The sequence below is a fragment of the Rhinopithecus roxellana genome, chromosome 16 (genome assembly GCF_007565055.1).
Source record: "Rhinopithecus roxellana isolate Shanxi Qingling chromosome 16, ASM756505v1, whole genome shotgun sequence".
Lineage (NCBI taxonomy): Eukaryota > Metazoa > Chordata > Mammalia > Primates > Cercopithecidae > Rhinopithecus > Rhinopithecus roxellana.
This window is the reverse complement of record NC_044564.1, coordinates 110480551-110507473: the sequence shown is the minus strand read 5'-3', so window position 1 is coordinate 110507473 and position 26923 is coordinate 110480551. Positions and strand designations below refer to the sequence as shown.

At 44.9% G+C, this 26923-nt stretch overlaps 1 protein-coding gene and 1 non-coding gene across 2 annotated transcripts in view; both read left to right on the top strand.

The window, feature by feature from the left end:
* EPB41L4B (erythrocyte membrane protein band 4.1 like 4B) overlaps window positions 1-22881 on the top strand; it is a 149334-nt gene extending 126453 nt beyond the window's left edge. The window contains exons 21-25 of the mRNA XM_030920308.1: window positions 2925-3102; window positions 4979-5056; window positions 14612-14680; window positions 20664-20809; window positions 22742-22881. Coding sequence (XP_030776168.1) covers window positions 2925-3102; window positions 4979-5056; window positions 14612-14680; window positions 20664-20809; window positions 22742-22811 — 541 coding nt within the window. The 3' untranslated portion in view covers window positions 22812-22881. The remainder of the gene's footprint in view (window positions 1-2924; window positions 3103-4978; window positions 5057-14611; window positions 14681-20663; window positions 20810-22741) is intronic.
* LOC115894059 lies at window positions 706-811 on the top strand. The gene has a single exon (XR_004054114.1). It is a non-coding gene; the product is annotated as a U6 spliceosomal RNA (small nuclear RNA).
* Window positions 22882-26923: the final 4042 nt, after the last annotated feature.

The window sequence follows — 26923 nt, the reverse complement described above, 5'->3', positions numbered from 1 at the left end:
TTAGTGTGCGCACATCACCCTTTTGGCTGTTGTAATATTTCCAGTTCCTAGGCTGGAATAAGGTGTAGTCGGATTTTAGGTGGCTCCATCAAAAGCATTGTAACATTCAGGTGCTGTGAACAAGTCTTCGAACCACTGCTTTTAAAGGTACAAACAAAAATCTCAGCCACATTATTTCCTGGAAATATGACAAGGAGGGAAACTGTGGCCGGTGCATGCAGTGAGAAGGGAGAAGTAGAGGGGCTCTGCAGCAGTCTGAGGCAGGCGAAAAGATCTTTTTTTTTTTTTTTTTTTTTGGGAGACAAGGCCTCCAGCTGTTGCCCAAGCTGGAGTGCAGTGGTTGATCACAGCCTACTGCAGCCTCAGGTGATTCAGCTCAGGTGATCCTCCCACCTCAGCCTTTTGAGAAGCTGAGACTACCGGTGCGTGCCACCGCGTCTGGCTAATTTTTGTATTTTTTGTAGAGACAAGACCAGACCATGTTTCCCAGGCTGGTCTCAGACTCCTGTGCTCAAGCAATTGGCCGCCTTGACCCCCCAGAGTGCTGGGATTACAGGCACGAGCCACTGTGCCCAGCCAAAAGTGTCATTTTTTATGCATACCAGCTAGGATGTTTACAAAATGATGAGCTATTTTATTTTTTTCCAGAAATATAACTTCACTGTTTATTTAAACATAGCGTAAAAGTCTAAAAAAAATTCAATAGCGCTCACTTTGGCAGCACATATACTAAAATTGGACCCATACGGAGATTAATATAGCCCCGCTGCGCAAGGTGGACATGCAAATTTGTGAAGCATTTCGTATTTTAAATTTTTTAATTAAATAATAAAGTATAAGTTAATTTAAAAAAAAGAAAGAAAGGGAAAAAAAGTAAATAGGCAAGATAGAAAAGTAGCCAATTTCCCAGAATCAAAAATAACCAGGGTTCATAGTTGATGACTGTTACATTAGACGAGTTTCTATGCTTATATATTGTTAAATTAGAAAGAAACAACTTCAAAAAATCATTCTGTATGTAAAATTGTACTTATTAAAGTGTTGTTCTGTGACTTTATCATGAGTTTACCTTAGAAACAGGTAAAACTGGAAGACTTGCTGAATTTTAGGTATGCTTCTTGGCCATAAGATCTAAACTAAGACAAAAGATAAAAACCATTATGAATTTGGAGTCTTTTTTGATTTTAGACAGCATCAGTTGACTCTCTTCTGTGAAAAATGAGCTGTTGTTTTTATTTTAAATGACTTTTTTTTTTTTTTTTTTGAGACAGAGTCTCACTCTGCCGCCCAGGCTGGAGTGCAGTGGCACGATCTCAGCTCCCTGCAAGCTCCGCCTCCTGGGTTCACACCATTCTCCTGCCTCAGCCTCTCCAGTAGCTGGGACTACAGGCACCCACCACCACACCTGGCTAATTTTTTGTATTTTTAGTGGAGACGGGGTTTTATCATGTTAGCCAGGATGGTCTCGATCTCCTGACCTCATGATCCACCCACCTGGGCCTCCCAAAGTGCTGGGATTACAGGCGTGAGTCACCACGCCTGGCCTTAAATGACCTTTTATATAAAACTAAATACTAATAACTATGCTCTTGAGGTGATAATTTTTTAAATGAGGTAAAAAGAAATTTTAACCCCGCTCCTCCACTTAACCAGCTATGCAACCTTGAACAAATAATTTCACAATCAGCTGCTAAATATCATCTGATTCTCTGAAAATGGAGATAGTAATAGACAGGGTCGGCGTGAAAATTAAGTGGGTGAATGAACGCATAACCCTTCTGACCTATGTCATCTATGTGGATCCAAATACTTGGTGTATTATTAATTTTTCCACATACTTACTCAATTCTCACCTTTTCCCCTTTTTAGTAATGAATCCTAAGTCCTTCCCTTGAGGCTTCTCCATACGCAGAATAATCTAAAACCTCTCAGGAACCCCTCAGTCAACCCCATCTGCACTGCAGCTGTGTCCCCTGGCCTCGTGTTTCCACATGCCTCCGTGCTGGGCTGAGGCCTTACCAGTGACTCTGCACAGCCTGCATTGGTGCCTGTCTGTCATGGGTCTCGTATCTACATTCTTGAGCTCAGCCATCATTCTAAATTACAACCCCTATGCAAGGGTGGCTCCAGAAGCTGTACACAGCAGATCCTTAGGGACAGTGGCCTGGAGTCCCCTTCACCACCCTTAAAGCAGAGAGTGAAACAGATGTTTGTACACCCGTGTTCATGGCAGCATTATTTAGAATAGCCAAAAGAGTGGAAACAAGCCAAGTGTCCATCAACAGATGAATGGATAAACAGAATGTGGTATATCCGTATAATGGAATTTTTGTATCATAAAAAGAAACGAAATTTTGATATATGCTACAATGTGGATGAACCTTAAAAATATTATGGTGACTGAAATCAGCCAGACACAGAGGAACACAGAGTGTGTGATTCCACTTACGTGAGGTTCCTAGAACAGGCAAATTCATTGGGACAGAAAGTGGCATTGATGTTACCAGAGGCTGCAGGGAGGGGCTTGGGGAGTTATTGTTCAATATCAATACAGAGTTTCTGTTGTCACTGATGAAAAAGTTTTGGGGACGGATAGTGGCGATGGTTGCACAATATTTTGAATGCATTTAATGCCACTGAATTTTATATTTATAAGCAGTTAAAATGATAAATATCATATTGTGTATATTTTACCACCAAAACAAAACAAAACAATACCCTGGCAAATGACAGAAAATTCAGCCCAAATTTGTTTTGGCAAAAAAGAGTATTGGATCCTGCAAGCTGGACATCTGGTGGACATCTGTTTGGGAACCCCCGGTCCCCATCCCTGGTCTTCCCACCCCTGCCCATCCTCTGTCCACTCCTCACAGCCTGTTTATTATTGTAATGAGCAGAGCTTCATGTGCTTTTAGTAACCGCAGTGATGAAGACGACCTCCCTCCAGACCTGGCCGAGGCAGTGGGAGTGACCACAGCTACAACCACAAACACCACAACTGCCGCCACACAAGTCTCCGTGCCACTGCCGTCTCCCAAGGTCCAGAATGTCAGCTCGCCTCACAAGTCAGAAGGCAAAGGCCAGCTGTCCCCCGGGGCCAAGGTAGTGTGGGGTGGAAAGCCCTGGCAAGCAGCCACACTTGCTGGGAGTTCAGTATCAATTTACTGAGTAGCATCTGGTGCATGTATTTCATTTTTGCATAATCAAATTTAAATTTTGCATAATCAGTTGTGTGTACTCATAAAACAACAGCAACAACCAGAACATGTTTTTATATAACTTGACCCCAAAATACAAACCAACTGTTTGCGAGAGAATAAGTGAAATATAAAATCAGGTTCATTGTACTTTAATTGCAATGTAAGAGATTTTTGAGGGCAATTTTCATTTAGAATCTCATCTCTATAATAAGCGATTAGTCCACTGTGAAGATAGAGAGAAATGATTCCCCCCAACCATAGTGAACAGTTTGGAGGAGCAAAAACAGAAGTATCCCCATCCCTTTCCTTATGTCATATAGCTGGTATTCGTAGTTTGAAAATAGAAAATAGTATTCCATTTGCTGGTTTGAAATTTCAGGAAATTGCCTGAGATGTGAACGGGCTATGACAAAGGCTTTACACAAGATATTTTTCCTGGTTTTCTTTGAGAGACCTCTAGCTACAATCACTCTGTGGCAACTGGTCCAAATACAGTTGAACCTATTGCTATCCAAGTGGATACAAGTCAGAGGTTGCAGTGGTCTGTGCAACTACCTGGAGAAAAGGTGTGTGCATGAGGCAGGTGCCCTGAAGGCAAGACCGGAGCTTCAGACGCTGTTCTCAGCTCTTCCATTCATAAGCCACAGCACTCACTTCCAAAACTTTTATTTCTTCAGGCCTCAGTTTCTTCCTCTTAAAAACGGGAATAAGATCTGCTCTCTTGCCCTCGCTGGCGTCAGGTCCGGTGGAGGTTAAAGTGCTCATGCAAACTGGATGCCTGAGGCTTTTGCAGGTTCAGGGATCACAATTCCTGGTGACAGCTAAAGAATAATGGTCCAGGGCCACCTCCTGCATTACCAAGGCCAGTCTTTCACCTGGTCCCTTCCCTAGGTGTCTCTGGAAATATCTCTGCTTAGGTGTTCTGCACAGAAACCTGGCTGGAGCACTCAGCAAGCGACTGGCCAAGCCCGAGGTTCTCTGCTTCTCTATAGATCACCTCTTGGCATCTCAGCCTGGATTATCCTCCACTGTGTGGAGCCCCCTGTACAACTTTGTCTCAGGTGTGGACACAGGCTCCTATCACATATCCCACACTGTGGTTAAAACCAGGCTGAAAGAAACATTTACAAAACAGAAGGGAGTTGGGGTGGTGTGGAGGGGATGCAAGTGGCATCCTACCAAAGGCCACAGGGCTCCCTCTCCTGGCCATCTCTCTCTTCGGGGCCTTGCTTGCACCACGTTGATGGGACTTATTTTTTCTACCTTAAAAGACCTCGAGGCCATCCATGCAGCTAAGACCCCAGAGCAGGAGAACAAAATGTTTTCCAAAAACAAGCAACATAATATTCCACGTGCCATCATCTGCCATGAAGACCATTGCTCTTAATGTGCAGATCAATTTAGCTCCTGGAGGACCCTGGATTTGATCCTCTTAATCTAGGACAAAGTCTTTGCTCTCTCTTTGTATATTCAGAGGACTCTTTCAAGTGTTTTTCCTCCAAAAGACCAGTCAAACAGCACTAAGAGCACTTAAGAAAAGTTGCCTGCAGCTCTGAAAGGGACAGCTCCCCACATCATGTCTACTTCTACCAATGAAAAAATTGGGGTGCAGTCTCAGCATTGGATATACTGCTTGGCCAGGGAAATACAAGGGGATTGTCACGCTAATGAGATCAGTGTAGAGGAGAGGCTGGGAACCTCTGTCTGTCTTTTCTGGTGAACTTCATCATTGATGCAGTGCTGTCTCTAACCGGGGGTGTTTTTGTCTATCTCCCTAGAGCCCCTCTGACCGAGGAGGTGCCTTTACCCTGGAGCCGGGTGATCTTCTGATGGATTTCACAGAAGCCACTCCTCTGGTAAACTTCCTATTTTGCTAAAACCAGAAAAGCCACAGACCATAGAAACATCTTGGCAGAGGGACGGATGGACAGAGGTGGGCATTGCTGTTGAGGAGCCTCTTCCTCTTGTCCTGGAGGCTCAGGGATCAGCTTTCATCCAGGGGGCAGGCACTGTGGGTCCCTCCACCTCTAGAGCCCTTGAGGGAGGAAAGGGTGCTCCCTTTGCTCTGAAGGTAGTTGTGGGGGTCCTGCCCGTGCCTGTCTACTGCACTTTGAGAGTTATAGGGCTCCTTTGTGTTTTGGTCTTGGCTTCTTGGCTTCCTGAACTGCGCCCTGCATGCCCACCCATAGGGAATCTCTTGCTGTTGCTTCTGATGATCCATCTGGTCTGAAGCACTGGCTCAAGGCCACACTCCAGCTTTCCAGGCCCCTCGCACCTCCTGCCATCTTCTATCCTCTGCATACAGGTCTCACCTTAGGGATGGCAGCCCTTTTGGGACTCCTGCAGGTGACAAAAGCTTTTCAGGGGACAAGTAAAGGGCCTGTTGGGTCTGAGAATTAGGGTCAGTTTCCAAAAGAATACATGGTGGCTTTGACAAGAGTGATGAGATTCCCTTAGGGATCATTGTGTTGCAGGTCCAGCTTGTAGATTTAATTACTGATACATTTAAATGGTCTTTTCTTTGTTTGAACCAAATAAGCTGAAATTAGAAAGGAAGCAGCATCTGGCAGAGAATCGGAAATGCCATGATCTGAGGGATGATACCTGCCAAATGACTGTCCAGCCTCTGCTTGCACCCCTTCAGTAACAGGAAGCTCATTCTCTCTCCCCAAGACATGCTGCTCACATCTCAGGGAACCTCCAACTTAGCTATGAAATGGGTATAGGCCTGTTTCACTGCCCAGGCATGGGACAGCTGAGGTCCTTGTACTGCACTGAGACACAGCCAACATTTCACAGCTGAAGTGTGCAGTGAATGTGTGTCCTCAGGACAAAGCATCCTTTGAGGCATGAGTGCATGTACTCAGGCCTTCTCTGGCTTTTTGGCAAGAGCTTCCTCCATTTTGGGCTTTCCTTGGTACCATGGGCCTTGACCTTCCTTTGTTTCAGAATCCTGTTTCCATGAGTGCCAAAGGGTCCTAGAGGGGAAGAGGGGACTCCTGCTTCTCCCTTTGGTCCTATTCCCTCCATCTCCTTCCCCCAGCATCAGAAATGCAAGCAGCAGCTCTCCCACCTGTTGGTAGGGTGATGGACAGATCTCTATCTCAGGGGACCGGGCCCACCTCCACAAGTCAATGTCTTGGATGCTGTGGGTGAGGGCTACAGAGGGGCTTCCTTATCCATGGGAGGAAGGAGCCAGAAGTAGAGGGAGGCAAGGGTAACCCCCATGCCTGACTTTGCCAGGGTTTCCTCAACTAAATGGCCCCAGCCTATCAGCTGGAACAATGCGTTGGGACCATCTCATCCAGTCCTTCACATATAGATGTGAAAACCAGGGCCCAGACAGGGGCAGACACTTGTCCCAAGTCACATAGCAAGTGTGTATCAAAGCGAGTTCTAGAACCTAGACCCTGGGCTGCCATTCCAGTGGCAGATGGCCCAATCCAGGATGTGTCTCTCTCTTTCCCTGTTAGCCAGTCCCCTCCCTCAAAGTGGGTCAGATGCCCTGGTCTCAGCCTGAACTGTGGTGCAGCCCTGGGACAGTCTCCAAGCTGTCAGCCCAGGTTTGGTCCTCAGAGTTGCTGAGTGGAGCATGAGGAGGGGAAGTGCTCAGGTACCTTGGTCTAAGAGACTCAGCCTGGATGAACTATGGTTATTTTGCCACCAGCCTTGTGCCTTTGCCTCTGGCTGCTCTCTCTGGGCCTTCCCGTCAGCATTTCCCACCGAAGAGGAAGCAGCCCTTTACAGGCATGAATGTCAGAACTTCCCGGGTGCTACTCATCACACAGGCAGCGAATTACCCCTCGTTGGTGAATACTTTTTCCATGCAGTCATTTGCCAAGCTTACAGCCTATCTCTAACCCCCGTCTCCTACTAGCTGAGACTCTTGAGGCCCCATCACTATCCTGATCCCTAGGCCCAGTGCTAGACTGACAGGGAACTGGAGATCTTGCCTTCATTCAGCAACATTCCACCAAGACACTATAAGAACTAACATAACCCTAGCTGGGCGTGGTAGTATGTGCCTGTAATCCCAGCTACATAGGAGGCTGAGGCAGGAGAATTGCTTGAATGTGGGAGGCGGAGGTTGCAATGAGCCAAGGTCGCGCCACTGCACTCCAGCCTGGACAACAAAGTGGGAGTCCATCTAAAAAAAAAAAAAAAAAAGCCAGGCATGGTGGTATTATTCCTGTAACCTCAGCACTTCAGGATGCCAAGGCGTGTGGATCACCTGAGGTCAGGAATTCAAGACCAGCCTGGCCAACATGGTGAAACCCCATCTCTACTAATAATACAAAAACTAGCCAGGCGTGGTGGCACACATCTGTTATCCCAGCTACTTGGGAGGCTGAGGCAGGAGAATCACTTGACCCCAGGAGGCAGAGGTTGCAGTGAGCCGAGATCGCGCCATTGCACTCCAGCCTGGGCGACAAGAGCGAAACTCCATCTCCAAAAACAAATTAAAAAAAAAAAAAGAACTAGCATAAGCCTTATCACTTTTATCACTCTTGATACTTGTGGCTGGTCTCTGTGTAGAGTGGTTTTCAAAGAAGCACAGTCCAAAGGGCCCAGAGTAATAAAAAGGTTCAATCTGGAACAGGCATCTTTCAAAAAGTCATTAAATAATATTAAATTAACACCTCCTATAACACATCTTGATCTCTTTCTGCCTTTTCTTCTGTTCTCTTACATTCCTGCTTGACTCCAGGGACTTTCATTCTCAAGCTCTCCGCAAAGAAACACTCTTTCCAACTTCGCTTTTGTAGCTTTTCCCCCCTCCTTTTCCCAAACCTTTTCTGCTCTAATCCCCAGCTCTTTTATTAGGTAGCTCAATTTAGCAATCTTAAGCCTTAGAACCTTTGCAGCTTCACGTCTTTCCATTTCCGATTCTGCATCAGAGTTCATAATCAGATCTGAGTTTCTGCCTGGGTTGCAAGAGGTAGAGTACGTGGGTGAGAAGGGAAGGAGGCAAGTGAGTCAAGACAGCACCTGCTCTCCAGTTGGTTATTTTCTTTAGGGTGTGAATGTGAGCAGGTGCTTGGGGGCATTGGCTTTGATAGAACGAGGGGAGTTGGGGGAGGGTACATTGATGCGTTAGTGATGTTGACCCTAGAATGCAGAGTCCTGCACCCCCTACTCCAAGTCTGCCATGCTCGCTTCCCTCCCCAGGTAACACAGACCATCAACACCTATGCTTTCTATGTTCTTGACTCTCTTTCTCGGGCTCGTCCCTCTCTGATCCCCATGCTTCATGAACCACTCACCCAACTGCAAAGCAGAGCCAATTAGCACCCAGATCCCTTCTGGGCCATGACATGTTAGTCAAAAGTTCATGTGTCAGGGAGGACAGGGCCCTGGCCAGAGGAAGGCTGTGTAGGCCATAGAAACAGGCCCCAGGTTGGGTGTTAGAAGGGAGTTTCCATCTGCTGCAATAACTTACTTTTATTTTGAACTTAATTTTACCAGCAGGGCTAAAGCTGAATCTCAAATCAAATTAGGGTGCCCCTTCTGTGATTTTAGCTGTGTTCCCTAGGACACAGGGAGGTGGAGAGAAATCTACTTGGTCTATGATGTCATGTTCACTAATACATCTAGGCCTCTCTTTGGTTCTTTCGTGGCTGTTTTGGGTGGGTGGAGATCACTGTCCTGCCAGGACCTGTGACTCTGTACCTGTTGGACAACATTCTGTTCTGGGGCCATCCTGTCCTGGGGCTTACCATCTCATCAGCTCTACCTGAGGGTGTTGGCGGGACTGGTTCTTGCTGCTCTTCAATCCCTGCTTCCCGGCCTCAGTGTAAGGAGAAAGTTGCACAGGGCCCCTTTGCTCAGTACTTGCTAATGTCTACTCCTTCTCCCTTTCCCTCTGACTTTTCTCCCTAGTGGCCAAACTAGCCATCTCTTCTCCTATCTGGATGATGAAGAAGCCTTACACATTTTCATCATCATTTATCTGTGCCGAGAATCTTTCTGTTTCCCCGAGAGTCAGATTTTGAACTCAAAAGCCAAGCATGTACAGAAGAATGTAGCTGCTTGCTTGCAGAAAAGACCCAAGGAAGAAAGGAAATACCAGGAGAAAAAAATTAAGTGGTATTTCAAAATAGCATTCAATTCCATGTGTTATCTTATTTCCTTCTCACTTACCAACAGTCCAGAGTGTGGGAGCCCCAGGATGTTCTTTTGTTTCAATCCATTCAGATGCATATTTAGAAAGATCAGAAAGGCTTGTGCGATGGATCAACACTTCTTTACCATGAAAGTCAAATGCTGGGCAAAGCCTTAAGGCACTCATTATGTTCTTCAGTTGGGACGCTGGTGGCCAGGACACATTTTAGCTTCTAGGCAGTGTGGCCATGTTTCTGGGTCATTTGTGCCAGCTTTTATTTTCTTCAAAAAATACCTATTGCGTGCCTGCTGTCATCAGAGGAGAAAAGACCCAGTGGCCTGGGGTCCCTGACGTAGCTAGTTCTGGTTGGAGCATGGATGCCCTGGGCAGTGGTGGGAACTGTTCCTGAGGGCAGCGGGGAGACAGCTTTCTGCAGGATATATCCTGAGGTCCACAGAGAACAGCAGGAGGGTTTTAAGTAGTCTGGTAAAAGTTAACTGCAGGTGATTCAGATGGATTCACTTGACTAAAAACTAGATTTAGAAACAGTCAACAAAATGAACCACGGACTTAGACTTTGCAAACGCAATTTCTACATCTCCCAGATTTGAATAGTAAAATAGGCCATCATGAAGACCATTGTGCGATAATAGTTGTAAAAAGCCCTTTGGAAATTGTCCAGGACTGCACAATTGTAAAGAGGACAGAGTTAGATCACTTTGGAGATGGAAAAGAGGCTGGCAATTTTCTTGATCATTTTTCCATGAAACTTACCCAGGGGCTGTATTTTATTCTTCACAGCAGGATCATATCAACTATTTAAGGAAACTCTCTTGAGCTAAAAGATGTGTATATTTGTTCTCTGGAGCAAATGGTCCCTCCCTGAAACCCAAAATAACCCTGTTCGTGGTTCCCTCTCCTAACCTCAAGCATCCTCTGTCCACCAACCTCATCCTCACCAGTACAAGCTGTTTGACCTCTGCTGGGCGCCTGGTGCTATTCAAGGATAAGGCGGAGAACCCTGCATATCCCAAAGGATGTGGCACTTTTTTCACAATGTTTGGTATTTTCCAGCTAAGTAGCAGGGTGTCCCAGTAATTAACAAGATGCCACGACTGGGCCCATGCATCTTGTTATGGGTCAGACAGAGTCAGTTTGTTTTCTGAACACAGATAACAAAGAGCCAAGATATATGAAATCCTAAACTATATGTTACAGCTGGGCACAATGGATCATGCCTGTAATCCCAGTACTGTGGGAGACCGAGGAGGTGGGGGTTCTCTGGAGGCCGGGAGTTTAAGACCAGCCTGGGCAACATAGTGAGACGTTGCCTCTATAAAAAAGAAAAATTAAAATATTAGCTAGGCATGGTGGCACATGTCTGTAGTCCCAGCTACTCAGGAGGCTGAGGCAGGAGGATCACTGGAGCCCAGGATTTTAAGGCTTCCATGAGCTATGATTACACGACTGCACTCCAGCCTGGGTGACAGAGCAAGACCCTGTCTCTTAAAAAAATATGACATGGTGGCTCACACCTGTAATCCCAACACTTTGGGAGGCCGAGGCGGGTGGATCACTTGAGGTCAGGAGTTTGAGACCAGCCTGGCCAACATGGTGAAATCCCATCTCCATTAAAAACACAAAATTAGCTGGGCATGGTGGTGCATGCCTGTAGTCCCAGCTACTTGGGGGGCTGAGGCAGGAGAATCGCTTGAACCCAAGAGGCAAAGGTTGCAGTGAGCTGAGATCATGACACTGCACTCCAGCCTGGGCGACAGAGAGAGTCTCAAAAAAAAAAAAAAAAAAAAAGAAAAGAAAAGAAAGAAAGAAAGAAAGAAAGAAAGAAAGAAAGAAAGAAAGAAAGAAAGAAAGAAAGAAAGAAAGAAAGAAAGAAAGAAAGAAAGAAAAAGAAATTAAACTATATGTTTTTCCCCATGATATATTTCTTTCCTGGTGCCCTCTGTTGATATCCACTCACACAGTGTGTGCCCTTGTTCAGCAGAGTGCAGGAGGGCACTGAGCATGGAAGGCAAATGCTTCAAGTGTGTGGCCACTCCTCATTTCCTCCATGGCTCATATTACTAATTCATCCTGGCTGTCTTTCTGACTTGGCCTGGACAATGCTTCAGAACCCTCAACCGAGTGCCGAGAAACCACTACCTGTCCTGTGCGGCTGGCACAGGAGACAGCCTCTACCTACCAGGCCTGGGAATGGGTTCTTGGTGTGTCATCTGCTCAGATGATGGAGACAACTGATGAAAGACAGAAAGGAGAAAAGAAGGCTGAGACAGAGGGTGGAGGGTGGGACCAGAAGCCAGTTGGCCAGAGGATGGAAGTAGGTTGTGGGTGAGGCTGGCTTGAGAACAGTCTGGAGTTGCCAGATCTGTCTTGCACTGTGCTGTCTTTCTCTCCTTTCCCTTCCCCTATCTCCTCTTCCTCCTCCCCCTCTCTTGCCACCTCCTCCTCCCCTTCTCTCCTCTCCTCGTGAGCAGGCAGAGCCCGCCAGCAACCCCCACTGTGCCCACTCTCGCTGTTCTCCTCCACTCTCTCTCCCCATGAAGGAAGAGACCACTGGAGTTTGCATGTACCCTCCAATCAAAACGAGGCTGGTAGGTACCCTGGCAGGGAGAGGGGCCTGGCCAGGAGAGGTGAGGTGGGCAGGAGCCACCAGGCGAGGTGGAAGCCTGGGTGGGCGTGCAGAAGCCCCAGATCTCGGGAAGAGACTGTTGACAGGTGCCCTCACTCCAGATGGATGGAGGATTTGGAGTCCAGCTGGCCCTGGTCAGACTGGAACACTCTTCGCCTCTAGCTGTGGAGCCCCCTTCGCTTCTAGGTCTCAAGAATCAAGAAGAGTTTATTTTCCTAGAATTTTGATCAGTATAGATGCTTTCCCCAGAGAGAAATATATGCTTTGGTACTCACCAGATGGACACTTAAGTTGCATTTCTATTGAAAATAAAACTTCATTAAACTTGTCTTCTTCTGCTATTTATCAAGCTAATGATATAATGGGAATGCTACCTAACAATGTGAACGAAATTGCCTGTCATCCCAATTTAGCATGATTTTTTGTCATTTTTATATATTTCCTTCTGTTCATATCATTCATAATTTTACATAGTTAAATCATAGTAACCATATTCTCTCCTGTTTTTCTCTTTTCATTTAATGCTGCTATGTTGTTTCTATCTTGTTCTTGTTGCCACATTATATGACTGTTTGTATTTCATCAAGTGAATGGCCTACCATTTACCTAACACATTCTTTACTGCAGGACGTGTGCTTTGTTCCCAGTTTGTCACTCTTCGGGAGAACACATATAGCTTTTTGCATCAGGAATTTTATTTTCTTAGGCTAGACCCTGCTGGATTAAATATTGTGATTTTGGCTTTTGCCACCTTTCTAAAGTGTTTGTGCTAACAGATAGTGCCATCAGAAGAGAGTGACTTTGCTTTTTGCAGCCTTAGCAACACAGGGTGTAATTGTTGAAATATATTTTTCTTATTTACAGCAGGTATAAAATAATTCTTTGAGGTTGTTAACTTTTACCTTTCTTTAATAGCAATAATAAACCACTTTCTGGCAGGCCACAATGGCTCACACCTGTAGTCCCAGCACTTTGGGAGGCTGAGGCAGGCAGATCACCTGAGGTCAGGAGTTCGAGTCCAGCCTGGCCAACATGTGAAACCCCAACTCTACTAAAAATACGAAAGTTAGCTGGGCATTGTGGCACATGCCTGCAATCCCAGCTACTCAGAAGGCTGAGGCAAGAGAATCACTTGAACTTGGGAGGCGGAGGTTGCAGTGAGCTGAGATCACTCCACTGCACTCCAGCCTGAGCGACAGAGTAAGACTCTATCTCAAAATAAATAAATAAATAAATAAGTAAACCGCTTTCCCTCTCTGCTTCATGATGGTCTGAGAATTTATCTGTCCATTACTTTCCACTAGGACATTGGTCTCAGAGCATGAGGCTGACCCAATAGGCAACAAGAGGAGAATGTACCCCAAGACTTCATCCCAAGAGTCCTTCTCGTACCTGAGTCAAAAGGCAATTTCAGGCCTATTCTGACAATTTTGAGATGTGTAAAGAGACCAAAGAAATTTGGGAGAAGGGGAGCAGGCTTGGGCTGGATGTCTCAGTACACATGGCAAGGATATTGTCATCCCCACATGGGGGAGACCTGCTTTACCCATTCAGAAAAGCTTGGCTGATTTGGGTCTGAGCTAATGTGTTCTTCCTCATCCCTGCCTCACCCTCCCATTGGAGCCACTCAAGAGCATCGAGTAGCTATCCCAGTGTCCACAGGCAAGACCTCGAGACACACAAAGCTGGCTGCCCCCTGGGCAGTGGTGGCCTTAGTGTCTTGCCTGCAGCCCTCTGCTGGCGGGTGGTATGGTATGCATTCATCAGCAGGTGTGCAGACAGTTTCTGTGCCCCAGGAATTGTACTCAAAGCTAGTGCCAGAGTCATCAGGCCCCTGGGCCTGATGGCATACCCTAGGCTGGTTTGAAAAAATAAGCCCTCCCATTTCCCAAGGCCTCTAGGAGGCCAAAAACAAAATGACCAAAGAGAAAGACATGGAAGTCAAGAGTCTTTTTTGCCACCGCTACCTCATCAGCTGTTCATCTGGCCTCTTTCAGACTAGCTCAGTACTACAGGGACTCCCGGCACTGGGCATCTTTGTGCATCCAGCCTTCTGTTCCCAAAGGCCATGGGGGCAGGATTCTCCCATGCTTCCATGGGTTTCCCTGAGGTCTCCCTCTATCGGCCAAAGCATACAGGGAGTCCAGTAACTGAAGTGATTAGACAGGGAATATTTTCTGGCTTAATTAGCCGAGCCTCCTTGTACCCTGCTGCTGTGAGAGACCGTGTCCCAGGATGTGACCTCTCAGCAGCCTCTAGGCCATTCCCACAGCTATGGAGAAGTCATCAGAAGCCACCCCAGGCAGCTCTGACTCCCTCATTATCCACCTTGATTGTGGCTTTTTATAAGGCAGGCCTGGAAGGCCAAGCAGATACCGCTGAAGGTAGCTCCAGGGCAAGGCAAGTGTGGGGGGCGCTAGGAACACGAGACTCCAGGCTACCATCCCTGCTGAGCCCTGCCCTGCAGTCCAACGCCAGGCACAGATACAACCACCAGCCCACACTCCTGAGGGACCCTTTGTATGTGCCCTTACACGAGTAATGAAGGCTCCGCGGGGGCACCCCTGAATCCTTCAGTTCTGTTTTAAAAGGTGCTCTGCCAAAGATTGCAAAACTTTTTCTAATCTGAAGGTAACCCCCTTGTCTTTCTCTCTTTTGAAGATAAAAACATTCCCGGCTGATACAATGAACCCGTTTCCTGATACTTTCACCACAGGGCCACAGTTTACTGTAAGTAGATCCAGAAAACAGATGTGCATTTTAAACCCTTGTTCCCATGTGGTGTGCTTTTCTGTGGGATGCCAGACAGCAAGGTCAACCGCTTCTTTTGATCACCGTTGAACTCTGTGAGGTTGGGAAGAAACTTGGATTTGCAGTCGGCCTCTATTTTATTGATGTGACATTGACATAAAATTAACCATTTTAAAGTGACAATTCAGTGATAGTACATTCACAGTGTTGTGCACTGACCACTTCTGTCAGTTCCAGTACATTTTTATTGCATCCTCCAAAAACCTCACACCCATTAAATAGTTCCTCTTCATTTTCCCCTTGTTCCTACCGGCTAGCAACCACCAGTCTGCATTCTGTGTCTATGGATTTACCTAGTCTGGATGTTTCGTATAAATGGAATTGTATCATATGTGACCTTTTGTGACTGGCCTCTTTCACTTAGCATAATGTATGTGAGGTTCATCCACACATGTGTCAATACTTCATTTCTTTTTTGTTTGTTTGTTTGTTTTTGAGATGGATTGAGATCCATTCTGTTGCCCAGGCTAGAGTGCAGTGGCATGATCTTGGCTCACTGCAACCTCCGCCTCCTGGGTTCAAGCATTTCTCCTGCCTCAGCCTCCTGAGTAGCTGGGATTGCAGGTGCCTGCCACCACGCCTGGCTAATTTTTGTATTTTTAGTAGAGATGGGGTTTCATCATGTTGGCCAGGCTGGTCTCAAACTCCTGACATCAGGTGACCCACCCGCCTCAGCCTCCCAAGTGTTGGAATTACAGGCATGAGTCACTGTGCCCAGCCTCATTTCTTTTTATGATGGAATATTATTCCATTGTATGTATATACTGCAATTTGTTTATCCACTCATTTTTGGGGGGTTGTGGGGTTGTTTTCACCTTTTGGCTATTGTGAATAGTGCTGTTATGCATATGTGTGTACATGTATCTGTCTGAACACCTGTTTTCAATTCTTTGGGGTTGGATCTTGATACTGGTGTGGTCTTAGGTAGGTCACTTTACCACCCTGACCACCAGCAGCTTTTTCTTTTTTGCCTTTAGAGATGAGGTCTCACTATATTGCCTAGGCTGGTATTGAATTCCTGGGCTCAAGTGATCCTCCTAGCTTGGCCTCCCAACGTGCTGGGAGTATAGGCATGAGCCACCGTGCCTGTCCCTTCTTCTTACTTAAGGTGAAAGTAGTAATAAGAATATCCTCCTCATATCCTGTTGGGGCAAGGATCAAAAGGGACCAAGAATCTGAAAGTGTTTTACTAACCACAAAACATCCCACACCCGTCAGGCGTGATTGTTGTTTCTCAAGGCTGGAGAGGCAGGGTGGTGTGACGAACAAGAACAAGTCGTCCTGACAACAGACTTCTTGTCACCACCTCTCTGGGTGTCACTGGCAGCTTATTTATTCTGCCAAGGCTAGGCATAGTGGCTCATGTCCGTAATCCCAGCACTTTAGGAGGCTGAGGTGGGAGGATTGCTTGAGACCAGGAGTTCGAGATCAGCCTGGGCAACATAGCGAGACCCTCTCTCTACAAAATAATAATAATAATAATAATAATAATAATAATAATAATAATAAATTAGCCGCCTGTAGTCTCAGCTACCCAGGAGGCTGAGGTGGGAGGATCTCTGGAGCCCAGGAGGCTGAGGCTACAGTGATCTATGACTGCACCACTGGACTCCAGCCTGGGCAACAGAGTGAGACCCTGTCTTGATTTTTTTTTAAATTCTGCCAAATGTTTAAATGCTGTAGTTTCCTCATCTGCAAAATGAGAGAGTTTGATAATGTTCATGCTTCTTTTCAGGGCTCAACTCATTCTTTAAATGAAAGCTTCTGCAGAAGTTCACTGTATATTGAGCAATTAGATGGAGCAGAAGTGAGGAATCTGGGGTCCACTCCTCCTTCCTCTCACTCTGTCCTCCTCCCAGGAACCAGAGCTTGCAATTTCCATGGTCCCTGAAGCTCCTTCTAAAGGGTTTTTGTGCCGTCTGGAGGATCTGTGAGGTGGGCTGTGGGTGGCTAAGGGTAGCTCTAAGTGCAGTCTTATGAGATGGATAATGGCCACTACCCCACATGGCTTCAACCACATAGGGAGGGAGAGAGCAGTGGCTGATTCAAGTTTCAGAGGATGAGCAGAGGTGGGAAGGTATCCAGCAGGGCAGGCAGAGGGAAAAACAGGTTCCTAGAACAGTCCATTTCTAGGGTCATGAGCTGCTTCCGGCATCTGCCTTTTAAGAATGAGAGGGCAGAGACACGGGGCTCTGCCAGGATGTTAGATGCTATTTCCCTGACACTCATCCTGGCTCCCTGCAGTCTTGCTGGACACAGCTCCCCAGCTGGAAGCTCCAGCTCCACCTCCCTCGGTTGGCTGTAGTGGGGCACTCTGGCCTTCTGCCCAGCCTTGGCAGTGCTGTGAGACACTCAGGGAAGCCCTTCCTGAAAGCTGGGGGCCAAAATGGAGCAGGAAGCCAATGGCAGAAACCACGCTGGAACTTTGAAGAACTGAGCAAGAGTGGCTTGAAGACAGCTGGAGCAGGCAGAGGGAACAGCATGAGCCAGACCCCCAGAGTGGGCGGGATCATCACACATTCAAGGGACTGAAAAGCAGGCCAGTGGGACTGGGATATGGAAAGCAAGTGGAGCTGGGTGAGAGAGGAGGAAGGAGATGTAGGTGGTGACAAAACTGGAGGGGCACAACCATGTTGGCCTTGTAGGCCACAGTAGGGATTCTGATCTCCATCCTAGAAGCAACAGGAAATCTTTGAGGGACTTTGAGCAGGGCAGTGACAGGGCAGATGCACTTGGAAGGGATCCCTGTGATCACAGTGGGAGGACAGTGGCATCCAGGCAGAGTGGACTCAGAACAGTAGCCTGGAAATGCAGAAGAGTGACTTAAGGGAGAGAGAGCTGGGAGCTTGACCCAGAGTGGTTTTGTTGGTGGAGGTGGAGAGAAGTGCACAGATGGGGAAGATATTTAGGAGGCTGGTAAAATACAGGATTAGATGAGGCAGAGAGAGGGTCAGAAATGGTTCCCAGATTTCTGATTTGCCGAATGTGGATGGACAGTGGGTCCATTCACTGAGATAAGGAAACTTGGAAAAAGACTTGGTTGGGAGAGATGAGTTTGCCTTTGGCCATGATGGATTAGAAATGCCTTTGAAACATCCGGGTGGACACAATGAATGGGCAGTTGGAAATCCAAGTCTGTAACTCAAGAGAGTGGACTAGACTGGAAACAATGACTAGGGAGGCAGTGACAGCTGGGTGGTAATAGAAGCCAGGCTCATGGGCTTCATCTTCTCAGTTTTCTCACTCCTGTGTGTAGTGTTCTCATCTCCTTCCTGCCATGATCATGACACTTGAAATTGCTGCAGGTTTGGCCTCTCCACAGGCCTCCAGATCTATCACAGTGACAGGGGTTGTTTAGCAGCGCTGGGAAGCTCTGCACAAAGTTGGTCTGGCCGTTGATCTAGCATTGATGAAGCTGGGTTTCAACAGCTGGGCTCTTGCTTGATCCTGAAACCAGTTTCTACTTGGTATTCAGGCCTATTAACTGGGTCTCTGCTGATACTGAGCCGAGTACGTTGGTCCATCTAGGGTGGGGACCCCTGCCTGACTCTGGCCAGATTTCTGTTCCACATGCTTCTTTCTAACCTGGCTCTGTCCTTCTGTTACCTGCTTTGTTCCAGTGAAAGCTTGTTCATTCATTCACTCATTCATTTCCTTATTCAACAAATATAAAAAAGACAAGATACTTAGGGTTGAGATTTAATAATATAAGTAATTTTTACTGCTTCTTCAAGGTCATTCTTTAGTGAAGCTGGCTTTTTTTTTTTTTTTTCTTGAAGTATATGGAAATGAAGAACACAATGACTACTAGTACAGTTTGGTGCCACTACCTCAATTCATGCCAAGGCCCTGCCCCATTTACTCACTATTGCCTTTGCACCATCAGTGCAAATGTGCTTCTTTTTTCAGAAAGATTTGCATCAAAGGCCGAGTGCAGTGGCTCACACCTGTAATCCCAACACTTTGGAAGGCCAAGGCGGGTGCATTACCTGAGATCAGGAGTTCGAGACCAGCCTGGCCAACATGGTGAAGCCTTGTCTCTACTAAAAAAAAATACAAAAATCATCTGGGTGCAGTGGCAGGCACCTGTAATCAACCCCATCTACTCAGGAGGCTGAGGCAGGAGAATTGTTTGAACCTGGGAGGCAGAGGCTGCAGTGAGCCGAGATTGTGGCCTCCAACCTGGGCAACAGAGCAAAACTCCAACTCAAAAAAAAAAAAAAGATACTACTCATTTGATGATCAGAGCGTCTTCTTTAGAAAGTCATGTAATAAATTTCTCCAAGTTCAGGGCCAAGAACTAGCATGAGAAATCTAGTTATAAAATATATAGTTGGTATTATCAAAAATATAAAACAAACAAAAACTACGCATTGAAAAAATACTATGATGGCCAAACATGGTGGCTCATACCTGTAATCCCAGCACTTTGGGAGGCCAGAGTGGGAGGATCACTTGAGACCAGGAGTTTGAGACCAGCCTGGGCAACATAGTGAGACACTGTTTCCACAAAAGATTAAAAAATTATCCAGGCATGGCACGCACCTGTAGTGAAACCTACTTGAGAAGCTTAGGCAGAAGGATCACCTGAGCCCAGGAGGTTGAGGGTGAGGTGAGCTGTCATTGTGCCACTGCACTCCAGCCTGGGCAACAGAGTGAGATTCTGTTGAAAGAAAGAAAGAGAGAGAGAAAGAGAGAAAGATAGAAAGAGAGAGAGCACCTAGGAGGAAATATGCTGATGACAACAGTAAAGAATTATGGAATTTCTTCATTGATCTACCTTTTTTTTCTTTTTTGAGACGGAGTCTTGATCTGTTGCCCAGGCTGGAGTGTAGTGGCACAACCTCGGCTCACTGCAACCTCCACCCGCAGGTTCAAGCGATTCTCCTGCCTCAGCCTCCTACGTAGCTGGGATTACAGGCACGTGCCACCATGCCTGGCTGATTTTCTTGTATTTTTAGTAGAGACGGGGTTTTGTCATGTTGGCCAGGGTGGTTTTGAACTCCTGACCTCAGGTGATCCACCCACCTCAGCCTCCCAAAGTGTTGGGATTACAGGTGTGAGCCACCGCGCCCAGCCTGATCTACTTTTATATATCTTCTAAGCTTTCTATATAAAAGTAATGAGCATAGTTTGCTATATAATGAAAATGACAAGAATATGTTATCCTCTCCAAATGAGACAGTATACTCTACACCAGTAGTTCTGAAACTTTATTGTAATTCCTCCAAAAGAATCATCTGGAGGTCTTATTGAAACACATATTGTTGGACTTCATCCCCAGGCATTCTTCGGTCCCAGTGGTCTTGGATGAGGCCTGAGAATTTGTGTTTTTACCAAGTTTTAAGATAATGCTGATGCCACTAGTCTGGGGCCCATACTTTGGGAACCATTGCTACAGTAATGAGAAACACCAGTTATGGTGTCAGCTAGCCCTTGTTCTGAATACTGTTCTTAACACTCACTGTGTGACCTTGGGCAGATTACTTAACCGCTCTGAGCCTTGCTTTTCCCCATAAAATCAGTTTTAAAATACACATTTTTTTCACCTTTTAACATTTCCTGATATCAGAATGTTTACTACTGGGCATGACAAAGTTTGATAGTGGGCATGACAAAATTTAAATGGCAACATGTTTCTTTCTGTGGGGCAAATGCAAAAATGGTGCATCTTACAATTGATGGTGCCTAAGATATGAGGAAATATGATCACCCGAGAGTTAATATGTGTCAAGTACTTAGCATGGTGTCTGGCACAAAGTAAAATCACTTAAAATGACAATTGATTATAGCTGGTAGTGAAATAGAACAGAAACCGTAGAGTAAGGCTTAGGGAGCAACTGACAGTGTGAAAATAGAACCCAAATTGAGATTGATCTCCTCTTCCCTGTTTCTTCTCCAGGCAGACTTCAGAGACAGTAAATTACAGTGTTGTCCTGGCCCGTCTTCCCCGCTGATCCCAGCAGCGACCCTGAGGCCTTTGACAGAGACCGTCTCCACAGTGCAGACCATTTATACCACCCGGAAACCTGTTTCTCTGGCAGCCAGGTAGGTCAGGTCAGCAGGTACCAACAGGTAATTCTGGTGACGGGGAAACCAGGGAGACTCTAGGTTCATTGTGTTTGTGACACCTACAGCCTTTTCCTACATTCTTTCATTTATTCTGTATTTATTGAAATGTCTGTAAAGAGGCCAGGCGTGGTGGCTCACACCTGTAATCCCAGCAAAAGGGAGGATCTCTTGAGGCCAGGAGTTTAAGACCAGCCTGTCCAACAAGGTGAAACCCCATCTCTACTAAAATTAGCCAGGTGTGGTGGCGCACACCTGTAATTCCAGCTACTTGGGAGGCTGAGGCAGGAGAATTGCTTGAACCCGGGAGGTGGAGGTTGCAATGAGCTGAGATTGCACCAATATACTCCAGCCTGGGCAACAGAGTGAGACTTTGGCTAAAAAAAAAAAAGTAAGAAAGAAAAGAAAAAGAAAGAAATGTTTACAAAGGGTAGGCTGTTAGAGGAGATAGACAACAAATGAGTGTATGTGTGTGTGTGTGTGTGTGTGTGTGTGTGTGTGAGATATTGACAAGGGATAGGGAGGAACATGAAACTGTGAAAGGTAATAAGGTATTGTGGGATGGCCTCAGTGAGGTGGCATTTAAGCAGAGCCCTGAAAGGGGTTGCAGACAAAGCTGCAGATACCTGGGAGGAGTACTGCGCAGAGAGGAACCAGCCAGTGCTAAGGCTCCTGCGGAAGCATGTGCCTGACATGGTTAAGGAAGTTTAAGGGGCCAGCATGGCCAGAGCAGAGTGAATGACAATAGAGGAGGCCTATGAAGTTGTGGGTTAAGGCCACACTGCGTAGGGCCTTGTTGGCTACAGTAGAAACTTTGTTTTCTACCCTGAATGAAATTATTAAACTTGGTTAGTGCCTTTAAAGATGTGTATTTTGCTGGGCATTGTGGCTCATGCCTGTCATCCCAGCTACTCAGGAGGCAGAGGTGGGAAGGTCAGTTGAGGCCAGGAGTTCAGGAGTTCAAGTCCAGCCTGGGCAACATAGCAAGGCCCCATCTCTAACTAAAAACAATGAAAAGATGTATATTTACTCTGTGTGTGTGTGTGTGTGTGTGTGTGTGTGTGTGTGTTTAAACAGTGGAGGCAGGTTACATAGATATGAAACTGGACCTGAGGTCCAAAAGTCAGAGGCAGCTTCTTAAAACAGCCAATTTTATTTCATTCAATTTTATTCATTAAAATATAATTAATTATTTGTTACAACATTCCCTCAGATATTCATCAAATGAAAGCCTGGGAGAAAATGCATATGAAACCAACTTAAAGCATGATTTAAATAAATCTAACCCCTGGACATCTTCATTCGAAAGACTTTACTGAGGGCCAGCTGTGGTGGCTCATGCCTATAATCCTAGCACTTTGGGAGGCCGAGGCAGGTGGATTGCCTGAGCTCAGGAGTTTGAGACCAGCCTGGGCAATATGGTGAAACTCTGTCTCTACTAAAATACAAAAAATTAGCTTGGCATGGTGGCATGTGCCTGTAATCCCAGCTATGCTGGAGGCTGAGACAGAAGAACCGCTTGAACCTGGGAGGTGGAGGTTGTGGTGAGCCAAGATTGTGCCACTGCACTCCAGCCTGGGCGACAGAGTGAGACTCCATCTCAAAAAAAAAAAAAAAAAAAAAGACTACCGAGTGGCTGCCATGCACCAGATACTGTGCAAGGCTCTGGAGGTTTAGAGATGAATGACATATAGTCAGTTAGGAACTCTCAGCCTAGTGGGACTGGGAAACGAATACGTAGCCAATTTCAGATCACTGTAATGCTAGCAAATTTAGGGAGTCCTCAAGGAGCCTAAAAAAGAAAGTCCAATACTGAGATCAGGAAAGAACCTGGGAGATGATACTTAAGCTGTCTGCTTCTGCGGTTTTTGAGGGATTGTCTCACTATTTTGTTATATATATTTTTTTTAGTGCGGAGACACTCCGGCAGGAACTGGAGAGAGAGAAAATGATGAAAAGACTATTGATGACCGAACTGTGAAATTCTCCCCTTGTCACCTGGAAGATGGCATGGTGCCTTCTGTCCGTCTTCTTTCTTCGGGCTTTGTGTGCTCACTCTAGCACAACATACAAATGTGTGCTCTGTTCGCCCAGGTCTCCATGGTTAGTTGAAGCCAATTTCTGGCTTGACTTTTAAGGGAAAAGTTATTTTATGTCTCCTAAGCATTAGAGTTTTTCTATTACTCTATGTAGTTGAGACAGGATTTGATAAGTCTAGGAAAAGAAAGATAGGAAAACGGGATTCCTTTTCAGAAGTACCTGTGTGTATCTGTTAATAACCACAGGGGTTAATACGATATGGGATTCTTTACTATCAATTTCAACCATTTGATTTTGTATGATTGAAACTTGCACCGAGCTTTGACTGTTTGTTAAAGAGTCATTTTAATGAAAGAATAATTCTTTATTGCTGGTTTTTCATTTACACTGATAAATACACAGATCTTATAAAGTCTTTAACATTCATTTGTATTCAGATGTGAGTAGATGAACTAAAAAAAGAAAGTTACATATCACTATGACTGAAGGTCCTTCAGCTTAATCTGAAATATAATTTAACTTGTGAACTCTTTGGATATGATATTATTTGGAATAAATAGAATTTATCATTGAACCCAAAGTAGGAAATGATAGCTTACGTTGTCTAAAAATCCTTACAAGGTTAAGATGATTCAATATTAAGAAGATTTATTTGGGAGTTCTATCAAGGAAAATTATTTCTAAAGTTGATCAATTCATGTCCTATTGATAGAATCTTGATCAGAAGAAATTTTGCTCTTTTTATATAGTTTCAAGAAATGTGTTTTTAAATTTTTATTAATGCACTTGAACAACTTTGCAGGAATAAAGGAACCCCCTAACCACAAAATATCCCTCTAAATTAGTTCTCTAGCTTTCTCAATGAATACACACATATTTTTACATAGCTATGATCATTGTGTACATTATCTTTTGTTTTACTTCTCCGCCTAACACTTGTCTCCTCTTATCAACACAGATTCTACTCTCACCAATTTAAATGTCTTTATATCCATGTAACATGGTTAACCTCACTTCACCCCATTATTAGATATTTGAGTTATATCTAATTTTTCACTCTTATAAATAGTGCTGCTATGAATGTCTGTAAAAAAAAAAAAAAAAAAAAAAAAAAACAACAACAAAAAACAAAAAACTGCTCCTTCTTTTGGATTATTCCCTTAGGAATATCTCCAAAGAGGGATTACAAGGTCAAAGAGCATGAAGTATTTTATAGCTCTTGTTTTATATTGCCAGATTGCTTTCTAGAAAGATCCAATCTTTGGGTTGGAAGGACCTTAAAGGTCATCTAGTTTAGCCTCCCCACCCCCTCTTGAATGCTTGAATCCCCCTTGACAATTTATGATGCCACCAGCAATGTATAAGCATTTCTATTTACCAATAGCTCTGCCAGTATTGGTTTTGCCATTTTATTTATTTTCGCTAGTTTAATAGGTATGTATAGTTGTTCTTGAAGAGTTGTTTTATTTCATTAATTGCTAGCAAGGCTGAGCACTTTTCCATGTGATGATTTACTAGTTGTATTTCCTTGTGTGTAAAATGTTCATTCATTTCTTATGACCACTTGTTAAGAGGAACTGATCTCATATATTTGTATCAGAACTGTATTTTTATGTTGTATAGTTTGCTCTCCTGTCCCTCTCCTTAAAACTGAATGGTGCCAATAATTTGATACTAATGACTATAAAAAAGCTAATGCCTCATTTACTAGTATTGTTGTAAAATGAGGAATGTACGCGAATATTCAGATAACCGAGGATTAACCCTTTAAGTGCTGAATCTTTAAAATTTTAATATTTTTTTTTTTTTTGAGGGAAATCTTTCTAAAATGTATTACATACTTCCCTGCCTTAGTAAACAGAGTATACTGGAGAGTGTTTAAACCTTTCTTGATGAGTCATGGTCACGATTATAAACATCAGCCCCTTTTGTACCTTGGTATGGTGCAGTGATATCATTAAGAGCTATCAATATGTGTAGGGCTTGGCTTGGCCTTTTATAGGATATTATGCTCTTCTGACTGATGGTTTTTTTTACTGCTCTCTGCTCTATCAGTGGAGCTATCCGGGGCAATTGTAGCGTTTGGGGCCTTTTACCCCCCATGTCCCCGGCTATACTTTTAAAAACAGCTTAGCTGTTCTTTATCTTGTGCACATGATACAAAATATGTTCCCGTACAATATGGGGCTGTCACTTCTTGCCAACCCAGCACCCTCTTCCTCTTCTAACCTGCTTTCTGAGGCTTCTGCTCTTCACCTCCTGCTCGCTGATGGAACCTCCAGGGCAAAGCTGAAGGTTACTTGGGGAAGCCAGGAAAGCCAGTATTTTCATATGTGTCAGATTGTCAGATTTGCTAGGTTTCCAGGAGGGGATGCATGGGCTTTTTGGCCAGTGTTTCCAGGAGGCTCTGGGCTTCCTGCTTCTTCCCAACTTCCCCCTGAGTTCACAGACATTGAAGTTTCTGAAGGTTGACATCACTGGAAGTCTGACCACAAACAAGTTGGCTGTTACTGTATGTGAAAACCCAGTACCTTTGGCAGCTCACCTCTAACCAGTAAAATAAGAGGATTCCATGGTTTCAGCAGTTGTCCTGGTTATTTGCCTATTTAGTGAATGATGGGTGCTTGGCATTGTGACTGAGAAGATGAAATTGTGCTGGATGGATTCATAGGGATGAAAATGAATTGCACAATTGTTTCACATTTTTTAAATGTATTTTAAACCCAAACAACAGCACCATATGGGCACACAACACACACCTATGTCCAGGGGGAAACAATCAGCTTACTGACGTAGTCTTTCCCAGAGCTAGGGCTCCAAACTGTAGGCTGCAGATTCCCAGTGGGCATGGAATGTTACTGGCAAGGGGTCTGGGAAACCTGCAACCCATAGCTTTATGGTTGTAGACTGCACAGGAAATTCTGTGTTTGAAGAGTTTGAGATCCTAGGACATTCAGAAGATTCCACTTGCATGTACCCAGAATTTTATATTCCACAGGAATATAGCAGAGGAATATTCTTATATCATATTTATCGTTCACCATCTCAGAAATTACAGTTTTAAAAAAACTCAAAATTCATCACTATAACCATGTTAAAGCATACAATTCAGTGGTTTCTAATGCATTCACAATGTTGTGCAGACCATACCACTATCTCACTCCAGAACATTTCCATCATGCCAAAAGGAAACCCGTATCTGTTAGCAGTCACTACTGATTCTGACCCCCAGCATCACCTGGCAACCACTAATCTACTTTCTGTCTATGAATTTGCTTCTTCTGGAAATTTCATATAAAGAAAATCAAACAATGTATAGTCTTTTGTGATTGGCTTCTTTCACTTAACATAGTGTCTTCAAGGTCATCCATGTTGTAGCATGTATCAGAACTGCACTCCTTTTTATGGCTGAATAATGTGTTATTATATGGATATACCATATTTGGCTATCCAGTCATCAGTTGCATCAGTTGATAGATATTTGGGTTGCTTCTGCTTTTTGGCTATTATGAATAATATTGTTAGGCTGGGCACGGTGGTTCACACCTGTAATCCCAGCACTTAGGAGTCTGAGGCGGGCAGATCACCTGAGGTCAGGAGTTCGAGGCCAGCCTGACCAATATGGAGAAAACCCCAATCTCTACTAAAAATACAGAATTACCCAGGCGTGGTGGCACATGCCTGTAATCCCAGCCACTAGGGAGGCTGAAGCAGGGAGAAACGCTTGAGCCCAGGAGGCAGAGGTTGTGGTGAGCCAAGATTGTACCATTGCACTCCAGCCTGGGTAACGCGTGAACCTCCATCTCAGAAAATAATAATAATAATAATACTAATAATAATAATAATAATGTTATGAACATTTGTGTACAAGTTTTTTGCGTGAACATCTGTTTTAAATTCTCTTGGAATTGCTAGGTCATATGGAAAACTCCATGTTAACTTTCTAAGGAACTGCCACCAATCAGCTTTTAATTTCTTACAAAACCCAAAGTAAAAAATTATGTATACTAAACAGTCAGAAGCCTGGCAAATCAGTTACTCATCAGATACCAA